This window comes from Trifolium pratense, linkage group LG6, assembly GCF_020283565.1.
Source record: "Trifolium pratense cultivar HEN17-A07 linkage group LG6, ARS_RC_1.1, whole genome shotgun sequence".
Taxonomy (NCBI): Eukaryota; Viridiplantae; Streptophyta; class Magnoliopsida; order Fabales; family Fabaceae; genus Trifolium; species Trifolium pratense.
Window position 1 is genome coordinate 28,853,709 of NC_060064.1, and position 19,842 is coordinate 28,873,550.

At 35.1% G+C, this 19,842-nt stretch overlaps 1 protein-coding gene across 1 annotated transcript; it reads right to left on the bottom strand.

Annotated features, from left to right (window-relative positions):
* Positions 1–1,206: 1,206 nt before the first annotated feature.
* LOC123889986 (alkane hydroxylase MAH1-like) lies at positions 1,207–3,038 on the bottom strand. Its single transcript, XM_045939520.1, has one exon. It carries the CDS (start codon positions 2,947–2,949, stop codon positions 1,447–1,449), a length of 1,503 nt encoding a protein of 500 aa, XP_045795476.1. The 5' UTR covers positions 2,950–3,038; the 3' UTR covers positions 1,207–1,446.
* Between the last annotated feature and the right edge of the window lie 16,804 nt (positions 3,039–19,842).

The following is a 19,842-nucleotide window of genomic DNA, read 5'->3' on the forward strand; positions in this document are numbered from 1 at the left end:
ATTCTCAAATCTTTGTAGGCTAGTGCTTTCATTATCGCCTCGGAACCTAGAAGCCTTGATATGTGGCACGATACCGATACGATATCGATATGGTGATACAGGAAATTTTTTAAAATTCCCGATACGATACGTCCGGATACGTTATTTAAAAATTAAATTTAAAATTAAATATATAAATGCATAATATCTAAATATAACTAAAATCGATAATGATAAAAATTAATATTCAAATTACTCAAAATAAAACAAGTGACAATTACATATATTAAATTAAGTACTATCCAAAAGAGGGTGGGATGGAAATAGCGACCCGCATCAGATTTGAACTAGTTGTTTTTACATCTTAGAGTGATGATAGAACTATGTACCTGGAACTTTAGAAGTTCTTAATTGAGCCAAGCGACTATTTTCTATTGCCAAAAAAAAAAAAGAAAAAGGGTGGGAGGGGTAGCTTAACTGGTTAAGCTAGTTGAGTTAAAGGTTAAGGAGTTGGTAACGTCACACTCTAACATTCAATACTTAAGAGAAAACACGAATTGTATCAGTCTCCTCTCCTACGTTTCTATCATCAAAGAACATTAATTGCTCAATACTTTTTCGATCGATACGCGTATCAGAGAAGTATCTGACAAGTATTGATTATATTTTATTTTAAAAAATAATATTAATTGTCGATACTTCTCCGATACGTGTATATATCAGAAAGTATCGGATGATCATCGGTATCGAGTACGTATCGGACACGATACTTTGTCATTTTTGGAGTATCAGGGCTTCACAGAGGGAACATTAGTCATCTATACCTATATAAAGTCAATACAATTTTTTTTGATGTGGACTTTTTATAATACCAACAATACCTTTCACTATTTTTTAGCAGCAAAAATTTTTTATTAACAAACTCACCATAACATAAGATCGAGATATTTTTTTTAGCCGCAAAAATCTTTTATTAACAAAAACTCACCATAACTTAAATCATGTCTTTTATTTTTTACATAAATTTGCAAAATAGAAAATATAGATCACATATAGGCGCGGAGCCGCTCAGTAACTGTAAACTTTTCAATGTCATCTACGATAAATATTTTTTCATCGGAGAAGATAATTACTGTAGACATAAAATGGATTATTCTCACCTAACAAAAAATGGAACCACTAAACACACGTTAGTTGTCAACAAATTTAAAAAAGAAGATAACAAATAACCTTATTAAAACATTAATATCAAATAATTATTACAATTCAAAGTAACACTTAATGGATATATTTTTTTTTTTTGGTTACCACTTAATGTATATTTTATACTCTTGCATTGGAAAAACAAACACAACCAAATATAGTGTACAATACATGTAGATTTCAAATTCAAATTCAAATTCAAATATTAAATTACATATAAAAATATTTGAACGTAGTTCAATTATTTAATAAAATCTCTTATCATCAAATGCTTCTTTTTTTCAGATTAATCTTCAAACCATATCTCATGTCTAGGACAACAGAAATACTTGGAATTATGGGATGATCTTCCACCACTTGAATTTGATAATTCAACAATATTGATGAAATTATCATTTTCATCTCAAAAAAGCTTATATCTTTACCCAAACAAGTCCTTGGTCCAGCATTAAAAGCAATGAACTTATAAGACGGTACTTGAATTATCCCTCCTTTCTTCGAAATCCACCTCTCTGGTTTAAATTCCAAGCAATCTTTTCCCCAAATCTTCTCCACTCTTCCCATTGAGTATAAAGAATAAACTATCATTGTATTTGATTTAATCTTATGTCCACTAGGAAGCACATCACATTTCAATGATGATTTATGCTCAATAGGAACTGGTGGATAAAGCCTTAAGACTTCACATAAAGTTGCATGTAAATAAATTAACTTGTTAAGTCCTTCCATTCCTAAATATTTCCAATTATCTTTTATTGATGGTAAATTTTCTTTAATCTCTTCAAGAATCTTAGCTTCAACAAAAGGGTGTGTTGACACCAACCAAAAAAACCAAGTAAGAGTAGAACTAATAGTGTCTCTTCCAGCTGCAAGTAGATTAATTGATGTGTCTCTAAGAAACTTATTTTCATCATCTATTGGATTTTTTCCATCTCCTATACTTTGTTTCAAAAGGATACTTAGCAAATCAAATTGTTGTTCTCCTTGCATTTGATCTTTTTTGGATTTTATTTTTGAATACACCATTTTATCAACAATTTTCACATTTTTTGAAAACTTTTTCTCTTCACCAATTTGAAGCCATTTTTGCAACTTCCATAAGAATTTAGGTGTTACATGTCTATAGAACAATGTGTTTTCTGCTTGAGTAAAGGCTTTCTCACATGCAATTTGAGGAAGATCAATAGAAAGACAAATTGGATCGAATCCTAAAACTATAGAACATATGTTGTCAAAGGTTAACCTTTGGAAAATATCTTGCAAATCCACTTGCAACCCTTTTTTACAAGCATGATCAAGAAACACAAGAAGAGAACTAAATATTTTTTTTTCAATGGTTTTGTGAAGAAATACCTGAAAATTTTCTTGCTTGAAAATTGAATGAAGTAGTGTTCTATTGTACTTCCACATGTGGAAATCAGACCTGAAAATTCCATCTCCAAGGACTTCAAAAATCTCTTCGAAATCTTTTCCTTTTCCGTAGTTTTCAAATTTCGTGCTTGTAATATGTTGCACATTCATGCAATCACTTGTGAAAACCATCTTCATGTTTGTTAACCATGGTCCTTCAAAAACGATAGTTCCTCCATTTTGTTGCAAAAGTGAGTTAATATAATCATAGAAGTTGGATACGTTGTGTATGAAACTAGGTAGCATTCCCATGATAGGCCATATTGTCATGGGTGTGTTTCTATTGAGTCTCCAATAATGAATTGCAATGAAAAGAATAACAGCCAAAATGATTTCTTCAATGCCAAACACATCCATTATTATTTTGTAGTAATTTGGTAGCTAGAGGAATATGATATTTTTCTCAATGATAGTAATTCTAGAGAAACATTTCCAATGAATTGTTTGGTTGTAACTATGAGAAAGCTAAGAAGCTATTTATAAAGTTTTCTATTGTTTTTTTCATATTTTTTTTATGATCACAAGTTTTGTTTGGTAGACATTAAAATTAAATGTGTACACACCCACTTTGTGAAAGGAGAAAATTTGACTGAAAGAAGAGAATTTAATCTGAAATTTTCTTATGGAATCTTCGATAAACGATAGTGAAAATTTAGAACTTATTGCATGGTAACTGATTCTTCTGGAATTGGAGATTTGATGTAGGCATCTATAGTGAGGGTTGTTGAAGGCAAGCCGTTGATGAGCAAACCCCGAAGAGGGGGGTGTGTTGGAACAAAATTGATTTAAAAATGTTTGCCCCTAAATCTATAAAGGTTTTGATGATAACAAAGTATTAATAAACAATTGGAAGGACTAAAAATTTATTTTAAGTGCGCAGATATAAGCATCATATAAGTCCTGAGTGAAGTTCAGAGGATGTGAATTCAGAAGTTCACAAGCGCTCAGAAGATGTTGGACTTCAGAGGTTACAACCTTCAGAGGATGAAGACTTCAGTACTTCTTGACTGTCTACGAGCTTCATCAAACTCTGAAGATCTCTTTGAAAGCTGTGAAGATTCTCTTTGCTAGTCAACTCTTCTACCAATGAAGAAAAGGACCTTTCAAGTCTGATCAGCTCAGCTAGCTCTGTTTTGTCTGTCCTATCTTGAGAACGTGGGTCTTCAGTTTTGTTAGCTGAATAAGGAAAGTCCACTCTGCAGTAGTCAAAGTAACTGAAACTCTTTCTTAGTTTTGGATACAACCAAACTGCATCAAGACAGACTGCTTGAAGACAAAAGGTTATCAACTCCAACGGCTCCTTTTGCAACGACTCTTTTCTAGTGGTATATATATACTAGAAGGATCAGCTGCAAATTAGAATATACAATTATCAAGAATTGAACGTGCGCTGAACAAACTCTGAACTCTGTGATATACAAGCTCTGAACCTTTCTCAAGTGTTTTTGCACTTTAGCCAAATACTCTGTAATACTTGTATTTGCTCTCTTTAGGTTCATCTAAGAGCACTTGTATATTTTTATATACTTTATTGTTACGTGTGTAACTTAAGCTTGTGTGCTTAAGTGTGAGACTTAAGCTTGTGTGCTTAAGTGTGAAGTCTTAAGCTTGTGTGCTTGAGCATTGTTGTGAAGTCTTAAGCTTGTGTGCTTGAGCATTGTTGAGAAGTCTCTTGCTTGTGTGCTTGAGCAGGTGTAATCTTGTGTGATTATAGTGAACTCCCTTGGAAGTGCAAGGGGACTGGACTACTCTCGTTTTGTGAGAGGAACCAGTATAAATTGCTTGTGTGATTTCTCTCTCTCTATCTTATTATTTGTGTGTTATTTATCCGCTGCGAACGTAGCTGAGTTAAGAACTTGAAAAAGTTTTAACTTAGCTAAAACACAATTCAACCCCCCCCTTCTTGTGTTTTCACACCTTCAATTGGTATCAGAGCACCTGGTCTGTTACTTTCACTTAACAGTGAGACAGTAAAGATCTTGTGAGAACACTATGTCTGGAGGAGACGATAGTAGCACTAGAACTGGTGAGGCCAGTGGTGCTGGTGGTGGTCCTAGAAATGCTTTTGGTTATGACTACTTAAGTAATGAATCACATGAACATAGTGGCAACAGAAAAGCCCCTATATTCAATGGTGATGCTTCATTATTTGAGTGGTGGAAAGAGAGACTGTATAGCAATATTACTGCTATTGATCATGAGTTGTGGGATTTGGTTGAGTTGGGAGTAACTTTTGAAAACTTGAATGAACATGGTAGGTTGTCCATGGAGAATAGAAAGTTACTCACACCAGCTAACCTAAAAATCTACACAAAACATCATAGAGTAAAGGACATTGTTGTTGGTGCTATTAGACATGAGGATTATGTCAGAATAGAGAACAAGTCTACTGCTAAATCTATCTTTGATTCTATGTGTGCTACCTATGATGGTAATGAAAAGGTTCAAGAGGCTAAAGCTAGTCTTTTGATAAGGCAATATGAACTTTTCACTATGCAACAAGATGAAAACATTGAGACTATGTTTACAAGGTTTCAAATCCTTGTATCTGGTCTTAAAGCTCTTAAGAGAAGTTATTCAACCTATGACCATGTTCAGAAGATTCTGAGAAGTCTTCCTATTGCTTGGAGACCTAAGGTCACTGCAATAGAGGAAGCTCAAAATCTCAAGACTCTGAGTCTTGAAGCTCTGATAAGCAATCTCAGAAGCCATGAGATGGTTCTGGATGCTGACTCAGAAACTAAGAAGAAGTCTAAGTCAGTGGCTTTACAGTCAACTAAGACTACTTCTAAGGCTCTTAAGACTCACCTTCTTGATATTGAAGAAGAATCTTCTGCTGATGGTCAAGAGGATGAGATGAATGAGGATGAGTTTGCTTTATTCACCAAGTTTCAACAATGGAACAGATTTAACAAAAGAAATTTCAGAGGAGGTAACAGCTCTAGAAATTTTGTCAACAAAAAGGATGATCAGAAGAACTGCTTCAACTGTAAGAAGCCAGGACACTTTATTGCTGATTGTCCAGAAATATCTGCTAAAGACAAAAGCAAAAGATACAGCTCAAAGAAGCAACAATTCAAGAGCAGATTGAAAAAGAGTCTGATGGCTACTTTTGAAGAGCTATCATCTGAGGAAGAAGTTGAGGAAGAAGAAGAAGCAAATCTAGCCCTAATGGCTTCAACTGACTCAGATGTAGAATCAGACGATGAATCAGAATCAGATTCAGAAGCAACTGATGAGGTATTTTCCGACTGCTCTAAATCTCAACTCATAACTGCACTTAACAAGGTCATTGAGAAACATCTCAGAGTGTTAAGTAAACAAAAAGTTTTACAAGAAAACCTTAACACATTGTTTTTTGATGATGACAAACATAAGTATTAATTGACAATTGTTGTTAAATTAACTTATCATGTTTCTCTTAGGTTTATGAGGTTTGCAAGCTCCCCCTAAGATTGATACTCCATAAAGTCTGAACTTTATGTTTTATCCATGATATTTTAATTTAGTATAAGATTAAGATGTTTGAAATAAAACAAATTTCATATCTTTCTTCAGAGTGAGAGGTTTGCAAGCTCTCCCCCTAAGTCTCATAAGGCTAAGTTAAAATTGCACTCTTAACTTATCCTTACTTATGAAATTTATTTCAGTTTCAACTAACTTAGTCTCCGCCTTGAAATACGTAAAACAACTTAAAAGTAACAACTTTTAATTTAACAGATAAAAGCAAGATAAAAGGCGTGGTTTCAGTTTTGGAACATATCAATTAATGCGTAACTACTCCCCCTTTTGTCATTATCAAAAAGTAAAACAAAGTTATATAACCAAGACAGTCAAAGAAAAAGAGTGGTAGTTACAAAGGTGAATTAATTTTAAAAACAAAAACCAACGTGCTCAAGGGTTGATAAAAAGGAACACGCTAACATGCCTTCTTCACGTAAAAACAAGAAGAAACAAGTGAAGCAAGAGAAGGTAGGAATAATGAAAAGATTTAGTTTACGCATCGCAGAGTTTAAGAGAAAGAAGAACGAAGAGAAACGCAAGACGAAGAGAAGGATAAGAAAAACAACAAGAAACCACAAGATGCTGAGATAATAATCATCTCATCAGACTCTGAAGCTGAAGAGAATGAAGATGATGCTGACTATGTGGAGTTCTTGGCTGGCTATGTTCCAGAAGAGGAACAAGAAGAAGAAGAACAAGAGCAAAACCCAGATCCCATTGAAATATCATCAGAGGATGCTGAGGAGAAATCAGAGATTTCTTCTGAGTTTTATCCATCTGATTAGGATTAGGTTGTCTTTTTCTTTTTCTTTTTACCAATGTACTCAACATGGTTAACATTAATAAAAAAAATTTCGTTTTTAAAAGCATTGTGTGTTCTTGTGTTCTTATGATCCTATAAAATAAATAACAAGTGACCATGAAAAAGTAATCAAGCAAAACATAAACAAAACAACTTGAAATAGATAAACCCAAAAAAAAAAAAATGTTCAGAAGATAAACAAGGAAATAAAGAAAATTTAAGAACAAGTGCATAGAATCCTAGGGTTTCTTAAGATAGGCTAAGAGTTGGTCGAATTTGTCATTCAAAGATCCCACATTGGAAACTAAACCATCCACCTTGGTTTCCAATGTCTCTTGAGCAACTCTCTGGCGTTCTAGACCTTCTTGCTGTTCCCTCAGGGCTTCTTGAAATATTCTCAACTGATCTGCCATACCTGGAGCTTGATCTTCAATCATAGGTTCTGGTTCTTCAACTAAAGGTGCCTTGCCTTTATCAGAGGGTTCACCTTCCTCTGGATAGTCTATCATCAGCACATCCTCTTGATCCTGAGAAGGAAGCACATCCAGTACATCATCTTCTATGGCATCCTCATGATGTAGCTCATTGGCCAACTCAGCAACTCTAGCAGCAGCTTCTTCCAGACGTTCAGTCTCAATCCTCTGATCCTCAAGACGTTGCAGAAGAGTAGAATCAACCCAGCAATCTTTGAATTCAGACATACGCCTCACAGCAGCAGCTATAGCAACAAGCTTAGCACGCTCATGCTCTTCATGATTGAATGGCGTTAACCGTTTCAACTCAGCCCTAGCCAGATTGTTCTTCATCAAGCTTATACCTTCCAGATCCCGCTTACTAATAACAGCCTTAACCTTTGCAGCAGCAACATCCAAAGCATTGCAAATCCTTGCCTTAATGCTTGATACTTCCAGGTCCACATCAGAAGGACAAACTAAGAACCTGTCCTTTATTGTAGATAATCTAAGCAAGTCTTCATGAAATTGAGTGGATAGATTTCTAAAAATGTTGGATGATGATGGTGAAGGATTGGGAATAGTAGAGAGATTAGGTATTTCAGGAGTAGGGTTGTCAATAGTCACAACTTCTACCTCTGAAGGCTTGGGGGCACAAGTGTGAATACGCTCAGGAGAAGCATGTTCAGCACTTGGGTTAGGATGGGGTTCAGGGGTTGGTTCAGATGATGAGATGTCAGAAGTGGATTCAGGGTGAACATGTTCAGGAGATGGTTCAGGAGATTTATGTTCAGGGTTTGGTTCAGGAGCAATTTGTTCAGGGGTTTGTTCAGGAGGTGGAGAGGATTGTTTTGTGGGAGAGGTTGGTTTAATGACAGAATTATCTGGTTGAGGTTCAGATTGTGGAATGTCAGGTTGAGGTTCAGGTTGAGGTGATGAAGGTTTTGGAGGTGAGCTAGATTTGGGAGGTGATGAAGGCTTCTGGGTGAAAGTTTGATTGTTAAGAGGGTCTGGACTTAGATGTTTTTCTAGTTCAGATAGAGGGTTATCAGAGGTTGGATTATCAGAGGTTGGTAAAACAGTTCTGAGAGGTTTGGTGTAACCTAATCCAATCTCATTTTCATTGAAGACATACTCAGAAGACTTACCTTTATCTTTGGAAATAGGAGCAGGTCTTTTCCTCAAACGAGCAGCAAGAGTCTCCTCATCAGATTCAGTCTCATCTTCTGATGTAGATCCTTCAGATGAACTGTCTGAACTATCTTCCTCAATAACAATAGGCTTTTTGGAAGCTCTTTCAGCAGCCTTGTTAGCAGATTCTTCATGCTTCCTCTTAGTCCTTTGCTCAACAATAGCTTTTTCTACCTTAATCTTCTTCTGAACCAGAAGATCTGGCTTAGGAAGATCAGCTTGAGCTTCAGCCTTTCTCTTTGGTTTCCTCTTAGGGTTATACAGATTGACAGGAGCAGGAGGAATCATACTTCTATCAACAACAAATCCTTCTTCTCTGAGCACTTCCAAGTAGCCTTGAATTACATGCTCAGCATCAGCTTCAGATATAAGTGGGTAGCCATCCACATACAGACGATCCTCAAGCCTAACAGTGAACTCTTGTGGGGGAGCAACAGGCTTAGATGCAATCAAACGCATCTTGGACAGAAAGTTGGCGTTCAGAATTTCTGGATAGAACCTCTTCTCAACCAATTCAGGGTGGAATTTCCTCAAGTTCTGAACAACATGACCTTGATGCAGAAGGTCAGACAACAGCCTAGGATAAACTATAGTAGTTTTCCTCTGAGATTTACTTGCAAAAATGGCTTCACAAATACGTTCAAAGAAATAATCTCCAAGATTAACCTTCTTTTCAGTCAGAAGAAAATACAGCAGATGACGATGAGTCCAGGAGATTGTATCAGTCCCACCAACCCTTGGACTGATAGCTGCTAGGATGATCTTGAAGAGAACTCTACATTCATCAGTCAAACCCTTTACTTTCCCTTTTAAAGAGAAATCTGTGCAAATGAGATGCAGAAGATCATCCCTGTATCTTGTATCCTTTTCAAACACATCTAACTCTATCCCAGAGTTAGGTAGACCAAGAAGAGCATTGAGATGGATAGGCGAGATTGCCATGTTCATCCCACAGATATTTGACCTAATCTGTACACCTGTGTAATCCAGCAAACCCATTTCCTTCCTAGTTTTACCCTTCAGACTAGGATTCCTCTCAATAGCAGCAAGCTCTTCCTTCTTAGCTTCATGCTTATCAAATACCTTTGCTTTCATCCAAAATTTCTTCAACAAATCTGGATAAATGGGACCATTAAGCATGTCGAAGTACTTATCCCATCCCTGAGCGATAAAGTACTTTTTAACATCAAACCCATTAGCTTGTAGACCATCAAAATCAACCATCTTCTCTGAAAGAAAAGTAAGTTCAGATTCTGGGAATTCCATCTCGTTCCCAACAATCTGAAGGTTCTTGAAAATAAACGGTGGAATCCTTTTTGACGAAGAAGACGAAGTACCAGCCATTGTTGGAGATTAGGGTAAGGTTTGGAAAGACTAACGAGAGAGAAAGAAAGTTTGTGTTGGAGGTTTAGAGAGAATATGAAAGTGTAGGTTGTGAGAGTGAATAGTGTGCAAGTGTATTGTGTAAGTTTATTTAAATGAGTACAGTTAACACGAAAATAGCAAATTTGGGAAGTTACGCTAATTGACAGAAAGTTGAATACCAAAAATCATCATTAACCACCCACTACCTGACACACGTAGACCACGTGCAGAAATTTACTCGGTAACTGCTATTTTAATGGACAACTGTTCAGCAGTGAATACTAAACGTTTCCCACTAAAATAGTTCAGAGCCTCTGAGTTATTTAAAGATTCTCTATCAGAGTCAAGTACTTCAGAGCTTATGTTTCAGATGTTCTGAATCATAAGTTCTGATATACATAACCTCTTACACTTTAAGTGCCAAAAAAAAAAAAAATTTTCATTCAGAGATTGAAAACATGTTCAGATGTTTCTTTATAAAATCAAATCTTTCAACAGATAAGGCTTTAGTAAATATGTCAGCCCATTGATTTTCAGTATCAACAAACTTAATATCTATAATGCCTCTCTGAACATAATCTCTGATAAAATGGTGTTTAATTTCAATATGTTTGGCTCTAGAGTGTAGAATAGGATTTTTAGATAAATGAATGGCTGCAGTATTATCACAATATAAAGGGATATTGTTACTGCTTACCTGATAATCTTCTAACTGATATTTTAACCAGAGTAGTTGTGTGCAACACTTAGCTGCTGAAATGTATTCTGCTTCTGCTGTAGACAAAGCTATAGTAGTTTGTCTCTTACTAGCCCAGGAGATAAGGTTTTCACCAACAAATTGACAATTGCCACTTGTGGATTTTCTTTCAATTTTATCTCCAGCATAGTCAGCATCACAGAATCCATTTAGCACATAATCATTGGATTTCTTATAGAGAAGTCCAAGATTAGTTGTTCCTTTCAGATACCTAAAGATTCTCTTTACAGCAGTAAGATGAGATTCTCTGGGATCTGACTGGAATCTTGCACATAAGCAAACACTGAATAAAATATCTGGTCTAGAGGCTGTCAGATAGAGTAAGGAACCAATCATACCTCTGTAGATCTTCTGATCTACCTTTCCTTCATCATCTGACTTGCCCATGTTGGTAGTTGGATGCATAGGAGTATTCATAATCTTGCAGTCATCTAGATTGAATTTCTTCAGAAGTTCTTTAGTGTATTTTGATTGATGAACATAAGTTCCTTCCTTCTTCTGATTGATTTGTATTCCAAGAAAGAATTTCAACTCTCCCATCATGCTCATTTCAAATTCATCCTGCATTATCTTAGAAAAATTCTTGCACAAGGCAGCATTAGTTGAACCAAAAATAATATCATCAACATAAATTTGAATGATTAAAATATCTTCTTTGGTTGTTTTTCTAAAGAGTGTGCAGTCAACCTTTCCTTTTTCAAAACCTTTTTCAAGAAGAAAATTACTGAGTCTATCATACCAAGCTCTTGGAGCTTGTTTCAGACCATACAGTGATTTCTTCAGTTTAAAAACATGTTCAGGGTTTGAGACATCTTCAAAACCAGGAGGTTGCTTAACATACACTTCTTCAGAAATGAAACCATTTAAGAAGGCACTTTTAACATCCATCTGATATAAGGTTATTCCATGATTAACAGCATAAGATAGAAGTAACCTGATTGCTTCAAGTCTAGCAACTGGTGCAAAGGTTTCAGTATAGTCAATCCCCTCTTGTTGACTATAACCTTGTGCAACCAATCTAGCCTTGTTCCTTACCACTTCACCTTGTTCATTCAGCTTGTTTCTGAATACCCATTTTGTTCCAATAATGTTCTTGTGTGAAGGTTTAGGCACTAGAGTCCATACATCATTCCTTTGGAATTGATTCAGCTCTTCTTGCATTGCTACAATCCAAGCATCATCCTTCAGAGCTTCATCAATCTTGGAAGGTTCCATCATTGAGATAAGACCAACTAATGATTCCTCATTTCTCAGTTGAGATCTTGTCTTTCTTGGACTATCCTTGTTGCCTAATATCAGTTCCTCTGGATGTGATGACTTGTATTTGAAAGTATTTCTTGGTGGCTCATCATCTTCAGACTCATCAACATCAGGTTCAGCAGATGCTTCTGTTCTTGGTTGTTCAGAGTCTGTAGGAACTATTGTGTTCAGAGGTACTTCAGAGAAAGGATGTTCTGAGTAGTTTGGAATATCTGAATATTGATCCTCTGATACCTGAAATCTAGATAAACCTTCCACAAGCTCTGACACTTGGTCAGGCTCTTTGTCATCAAATTTGACATGCATACTTTCTTCCACAGTATGTGTTTCAGAAATATATAGTCTGTATGCTTTTGAGCGTTCAGAATATCCTATAAAGATACCCTTATAACCTCTAGCATCAAATTTCTTTAGATGGACTTTGTTGTTTAAGATGTAACATGTACATCCAAACTGATGAAAATAAGAAATATCAGGTTTTCTTCCTTTGAACAATTCATAAGCAGTTTTGTTCAACTTAGATCTGATATAGATTCTATTTTGAACATAACATGCTGTGTTTACAGCTTCTGCCCATAAAAACTTTGCTACATTTGTTTCATGCATCATGGTTCTGGCCATTTCTTGCAGAGTTCTATTCTTCCTTTCAACAACCCCATTTTGTTGAGGAGTTCTAGGAGAAGAGAATTCATGCAGAATGCCATATTTTTCACAAAAGTTTTCAAAAGGTTCATTTTCAAATTCTCCACCATGATCACTTCTAACTTTTAAAATAGTGTAGCCTTTTTCATTTTGAATTTGTTTGCAGAAGATGCTAAACTCATCATAAGCTTCATCTTTTGTTCTAAGGAATTTTACCCAAGTCCATCTACTGTAATCATCAACAATTACTAATCCATACTTCTTTCCATTGATTGAAGCAGTGTTAACTGGTCCAAAAAGATCAATGTGAAGAAGTTCCAATGGTCTTGAGGTAGAGACAATGTTCTTAGGTTTAAAAGATGATTTTGTAATCTTTCCTTTTTGACATGAACCACAAAGTGTGTTTGAGTGATATTTTATTTTAGGTAAACCTCTGACAAGGTCAAGCTTGCTAAGCTTAGAGATTAACCTCCAGTTAGCATGGCCTAACCTCTTATGCCAGATCCATTTTTCTTCACTCAAGGTCAAAAGACACATCACTTTTTGTTCATTCAAATCAGAAAGATTAACTTTATAAACATTGTTCTTTCTCAGACCTTTGAATATAATGGAGTTATCAGATTGTTTAGACACAGTACATGATTCCTTATTAAAGACAACTACATAACCATTGTCGCAAAATTGACTTATGCTCAATAGATTATGTTTAAGTCCATCAACTAACCAAACATCATTAATAGATAGGGAGGAATTACCTACTGTACCTGTACCTATTATCTTTCCTTTCTGATTTCCTCCAAAGCCAACAGAACCTCCTTCTTTCATGGTTAGCTTAGAAAACAGTTGCTTGTCACCAGTCATGTGCCTTGAACACCCACTATCCAGATACCATGAATGATTCATGATACTTCTTTGAGTGATAGGCTGTATGAGAAACAACTTTAATCACTACGGTGGAACTCTTTATCACAGTTAATGATAAAGTCATCCCAATATTCTTCCTCTTCATTTATCAAGTTCTGATTGTTAACTTGAGAACTTGTCAGCCATTGGTCAAGGACATAAGCCCTTCTTCCTTTGCATAGAACTTGTTTCCAAACTCTAGGTAGGACATATCCTTTCCTAGTTGGTAAATCTGAATGATACATAATTTCAGCTTTTGGTACCCATCTCCTGGGTCCACGCTTGTTAGTCCACAAATGCTTACTGTGTTGTTGAGTGTGAGAGAAAGATTTTGGTTTGGAATAATAACTCTTTTGAAAATGTTTCTTAGTTTGAGTTCTGTTATTATTCCAGGACTTGGATTGTTTATGCTCCCAGAGTTTGTATTTATCACCAGTCCATTGATTTGACTGGTTATACTTACTGACTCTAGAATCATAAATAACCTTAGTCCTATGTTGCCTCTGAGATTTGAGGTTTGACTTTCTTTTAAAAACCTCTGAGCTTTTAGGTTGACTTTTCTCATGAACTAGAATTCCTCTGGTTCCAGAAGTTGAAGCATCAGATTTTGAAACTTTCAGAACATCTGAACTAATACTGTCAAGTTCTGAACAGCTTTTATCTTCTGAGCTTTTCTTCCCAGATCCTGAGGAACTTGATTCCTCTGAGTTGTCATTTCCCAAATCTCTCAGATTATTATCCTCATCTTCCAGAGTACCAAATTTCTTTCCTTCTTCATTCTGAGGTACAACATAGTAAACCCAAGATTTTCCAACCTTTTTGGGATAGGTCTTTAGCTTTGAATATGTTCTACCATATTCATAGCCAAGTCCCTCTCCTCTATGTCTCATGACATTATAAACAAGATTAGCAGCTTTGCTCTTACCAAGGTTGAGATGCACAAACTGTTGAAGAGCCATTTCTTGCTCATCAGTAGGTTTGTGACACACAGCACAACCCTTTTCAAGATCATTTACTCTATTCAGAGTTTCTTGATATAGACCTTGAAAATGTTCTGCTTGTTCAGTCAGAGTGTTAAGGTTTTCTTGTAAAACTTTTTGTTTACTTAACACTCTGAGATGTTTCTCAATGACCTTGTTAAGTGCAGTTATGAGTTGAGATTTAGAGCAGTCGGAAAATACCTCATCAGTTGCTTCTGAATCTGATTCTGATTCATCGTCTGATTCTACATCTGAGTCAGTTGAAGCCATTAGGGCTAGATTTGCTTCTTCTTCTTCCTCAACTTCTTCCTCAGATGATAGCTCTTCAAAAGTAGCCATCAGACTCTTTTTCAATCTGCTCTTGAATTGTTGCTTCTTTGAGCTGTATCTTTTGCTTTTGTCTTTAGCAGATATTTCTGGACAATCAGCAATAAAGTGTCCTGGCTTCTTACAGTTGAAGCAGTTCTTCTGATCATCCTTTTTGTTGACAAAATTTCTAGAGCTGTTACCTCCTCTGAAATTTCTTTTGTTAAATCTGTTCCATTGTTGAAACTTGGTGAATAAAGCAAACTCATCCTCATTCATCTCATCCTCTTGACCATCAGCAGAAGATTCTTCTTCAATATCAAGAAGGTGAGTCTTAAGAGCCTTAGAAGTAGTCTTAGTTGACTGTAAAGCCACTGACTTAGACTTCTTCTTAGTTTCTGAGTCAGCATCCAGAACCATCTCATGGCTTCTGAGATTGCTTATCAGAGCTTCAAGACTCAGAGTCTTGAGATTTTGAGCTTCCTCTATTGCAGTGACCTTAGGTCTCCAAGCAATAGGAAGACTTCTCAGAATCTTCTGAACATGGTCATAGGTTGAATAACTTCTCTTAAGAGCTTTAAGACCAGATACAAGGATTTGAAACCTTGTAAACATAGTCTCAATGTTTTCATCTTGTTGCATAGTGAAAAGTTCATATTGCCTTATCAAAAGACTAGCTTTAGCCTCTTGAACCTTTTCATTACCATCATAGGTAGCACACATAGAATCAAAGATAGATTTAGCAGTAGACTTGTTCTCTATTCTGACATAATCCTCATGTCTAATAGCACCAACAACAATGTCCTTTACTCTATGATGTTTTGTGTAGATTTTTAGGTTAGCTGGTGTGAGTAACTTTCTATTCTCCATGGACAACCTACCATGTTCATTCAAGTTTTCAAAAGTTACTCCCAACTCAACCAAATCCCACAACTCATGATCAATAGCAGTAATATTGCTATACAGTCTCTCTTTCCACCACTCAAATAATGAAGCATCACCATTGAATATAGGGGCTTTTCTGTTGCCACTATGTTCATGTGATTCATTACTTAAGTAGTCATAACCAAAAGCATTTCTAGGACCACCACCAGCACCACTGGCCTCACCAGTTCTAGTGCTACTATCGTCTCCTCCAGACATAGTGTTCTCACAAGATCTTTACTGTCTCACTGTTAAGTGAAAGTAACAGACCAGGTGCTCTGATGCCAATTGAAGGTGTGAAAACACAAGAAGGGGGGGGTTGAATTGTGTTTTAGCTAAGTTAAGGGTGTACCGGCAATCACTCTCACAATCAAGTAAGTATTCACCGTGAGTAAGAGATTGGGGTGTAGAATAGTACATACATTTGCCTAAACCATGAGTTAGGCTTTATATATAGTAGCCAGATTACGATTTCGAGAACCTAGAATACATTAGCCTAAACCATGAGTTAGGCTTATATATAGTAGCCAGATTACGATTTCGAGAACCTAGCAAGAATCTTCTATGAGACAACTGTCCTCTTAGTTAGGTTTTGCCAGATCATCTAAAACCCTAAATCTAACGGTCTAGAGTGGTCCTTCATCCTTGCTCATGTGCACCTTTAGGGTGTATCCATACGATGGTCTGCCTAGGAGCCTATGACTTATGCTATCCAGAGCGAGAATGAGTGTTGTCCTAATATGCGACGGTATAAAAAAAAAGTTGTATGTGTTGCTATTGATTTTTAATAATTAAGATCAATTCTGTCAAAATGAATTAAATAGTTAAAGATGAAAATGATGGTTGCAATATTGACAAATGTTAACTACTTTTGTGTATGTTGGATTCATACGTAAGAAACAGTAGGTCGTATCTGAGGCAGGGGAAAGAGGACGATCATTATAGATTTTAAAAAATAATTCTAAAATTTGGGGAAAAAAACTCAAAATGATTATTTTATGCAAGTTGTTTCTTATTCTCTCTATCTACGTATCATTGTATCAAGTATTAAATAAGAATTTTGATACAATGATACTTGATATGAATTGATACAACAATGTGTTGATACAATGATACTAGATATAATTTTTGTACAATGATGCTTGATATGATAAGGTGGCACATTATTCAAGTCGGTTACTTTTGCCTTATTGAAAAATGGTCTCGTATGAGCTTTTATGTTAAACGGTTTCTCCACCAAAATTCGAGTTAAAAAACTCCTTAACTAATTTAGTTTTTTTTTTTTGGAAAAACAAAAGGAATTATTGAATTAAGATATAAGCACAAGAAGTATTAAGAAACGAGAATGAATCCTCTCAATTCTTTTCTCTCAATTTTCCTCAATTTTCACATCATAATCATCAATCAACTTTCCTTCATTTATTTTAGATATAAATATTATCCTACATTTATAATCTAATGGTCTAAAAGGCAACATAATTTTCTCAATTTGATTTTCAAATTGAGAGAATCCTCTCTCTTAAGAAACAATACTAGCAAGTCTTTTCACAAAGAGCGCCAAAAGAAGCATATCAAAGCTAGAGTCAATGAGCCAAAACAGCCCATGACCACAAAAAATCTGTTTCAAAACAGCTGGACAGCAGAAATACACCATGACCAGAATTAGCTAAGATACACCAAAAGAATTTATGCCTAACACGGCCAATACATGACTGATACAAATCATATGTAACTTTATTATACTAATTAACGACAATTTAATGCAGAGATACTATAGATGGTAACGTGATCATGTAATTACATTTTGATCACTCTTACGAAAATATTATATCATTTTTTTTAAATAGACGAAATGACAAGTCATTGAAAACTCAGACACATAAAATGGGGTGACCAACGTTCAAACTAGGATTCGAACTTCAGTTATGACGTCCAACATTAGTAATTTCGGCAGTTCTGCCAGCTGAATTAGGATTTGTGGACAAAATATTATATCATTTAATAATTTGAAAATTAAATATTATTTAATTATTTTTCAAATACTTATTTATCTTTTTGTGAAAGTGACCAAAATGTAATTTTGTGGATCACGTGACCATTTAAAAATATCTTTTAATACATAAACTGAATTTATATGCTTCAAAAAAAAAAAAGAATTTATAATCAACTATTTAATAATCAAAATATAACCATTTTATTTTACAGAATATAACCATATTATTTTTAGTAATATGGTTATTTATCTTATCTTTTTTTTACGGAAATTTAAAAAACCAAAATGCCTAACTATTTTTTTTAAACCCGATATCCTCGACACGTAATTGTATAAGCTAATTTCTTGAGAATTATTGATCCAAATAGATGGCAAATCTGTATAGAGTGTGCTTACAATTATGTGTCTGTTTGGTTAGGCGTTTGCAACCAACAGACGCACGTTTTTAGCTATAAACGTGATTTTTCACTTTTTGAATATGTTTGGCTTTCTGTTTTCAAATCGATTCTGTGCTCCAAAATCAATTCTAGGAGAAGCTCCAAATCCTAGCTTCTGGAAATCGCGTCTCCACCACATGTATTACGTCACCGTTAATTTGTCAATTTTGCCTCTTTTGCCCTTTTGAAGTCCATCGGTGATGGAAGAGAAAATAAGAGGTTGTTCACCCAAGATCAATAGATTTACTAAGAAGGATGAAATGACAAGGCAGAGGAGAGGGTGCTTGCGGCAAGGCGGCGATATTGTAACTTGAAATTAGAGAATTGTGAGAGTGAAAATGGTAATTTATTGAGAAATATCATTCATTGATTTGGAAAGGAGATTGAGGGTTTGTGGTGAAGAAAAAAGAAGTTGAGAAATTAATCATCGTTGAAGAATAGTTGTTTGATGAGAGTGATATTTTGTGATGGTGAGACATGAACAGAAGAATACTAAGAGATGAAGGAAGAAGAGAATGGAAATGGTAAAGGGAACGTTCTAGAGAAATGAAGATGGAGTATTTTTTATTTTTCATAATTATTTAATTGTGGTTTTTAACTATTAGTTGTCAGTTAAATTAAAACCTATTTTGGTAATTAGCCATCCCAAAAGTAATTTTGATCTAAACTATCCAAACAATATAAATTGGTGAAAATCACTTTTAGTAAATGTATCCAAACATAAATCAATTCTGTTCAACTCACTTTTAGCCAAAATCAATTCTCTCAAACTCAATTCTGTCAAACTCAATTCTCTTCGCCGCCAAACCAAACACACACTATATTTAATGCAAAGTCGATGGCAGTTAGGAATTAGCACAGTACACTTAGGACATGAGACATGACTACTAGAAACATCGCACACTTATTTTTATCAAAAAAAGAAACATCGTACACTTACACAATTCGTATGAATCAATTGACATGAATGCACCACATGAAGGAGCTACGTTGAGAACTATATGCAGGCAATGGCCCTCACTTCATTTTTTTCTAATTTAATTTGCTTATAAATGTCATGCATAAATTTAGCACCACCTCTAACCTTCTGTTTCTTAACAAACCTGTATAGGAGTGTACTTACAATTACATTAATGCAACGTCGATGGCAGTTAGGAGTTTGCTATTTATTTTAAAAGAAAAACTACTTATAGTGAAAAACAAAAACCATTACAGGATGCATGCAGTAGTAGAGTCAGAAAATTTATAAAGTCTGATCAAAATTTTGGTTATCTCAGTTTTGTATTTAAAAATATAAGTTTTGAATAAAAAATCTCAATTTTATCCTAAACTAATCCTTAATTAAAATACCAATTTTTTTTTACCAGAGTATGGACAAATGCCCGGACTGACCGGGCCGTAGATCCATCCATGACTGAATTTCCTATCTACAACCATCAACTTCAGGAATCCATAGGTATAAGTCAATTTTGTGAGTTTTTGTTTAAATAGCAAAGTCATAGCTTCTATCTACAACTTTGATGTAAAAAATATTGCAACTCGTTAGTTGCTAGTACGAGTTACACTATTTTTATTTTTGAAAACTACGCACTTTTGAACAAGAGACATGAATGTATTATCCAACAAATCCTTAAGAAAATGGTTTCTTGGATGGTGAGACTAGTGTCCTTGATAATTTAAATATAATATAATTAACTGTTAACCAATTTTTACTTTAATTATATGTATATGACT

What these genes read in the sequence shown, in the direction of transcription:
- LOC123889986 (XM_045939520.1), bottom strand. Translation starts at nt 2,949, where the DNA reads ATGGATGTGTTTGGCATTGAAGAAATCATTTTGGCTGTTATTCTTTTC.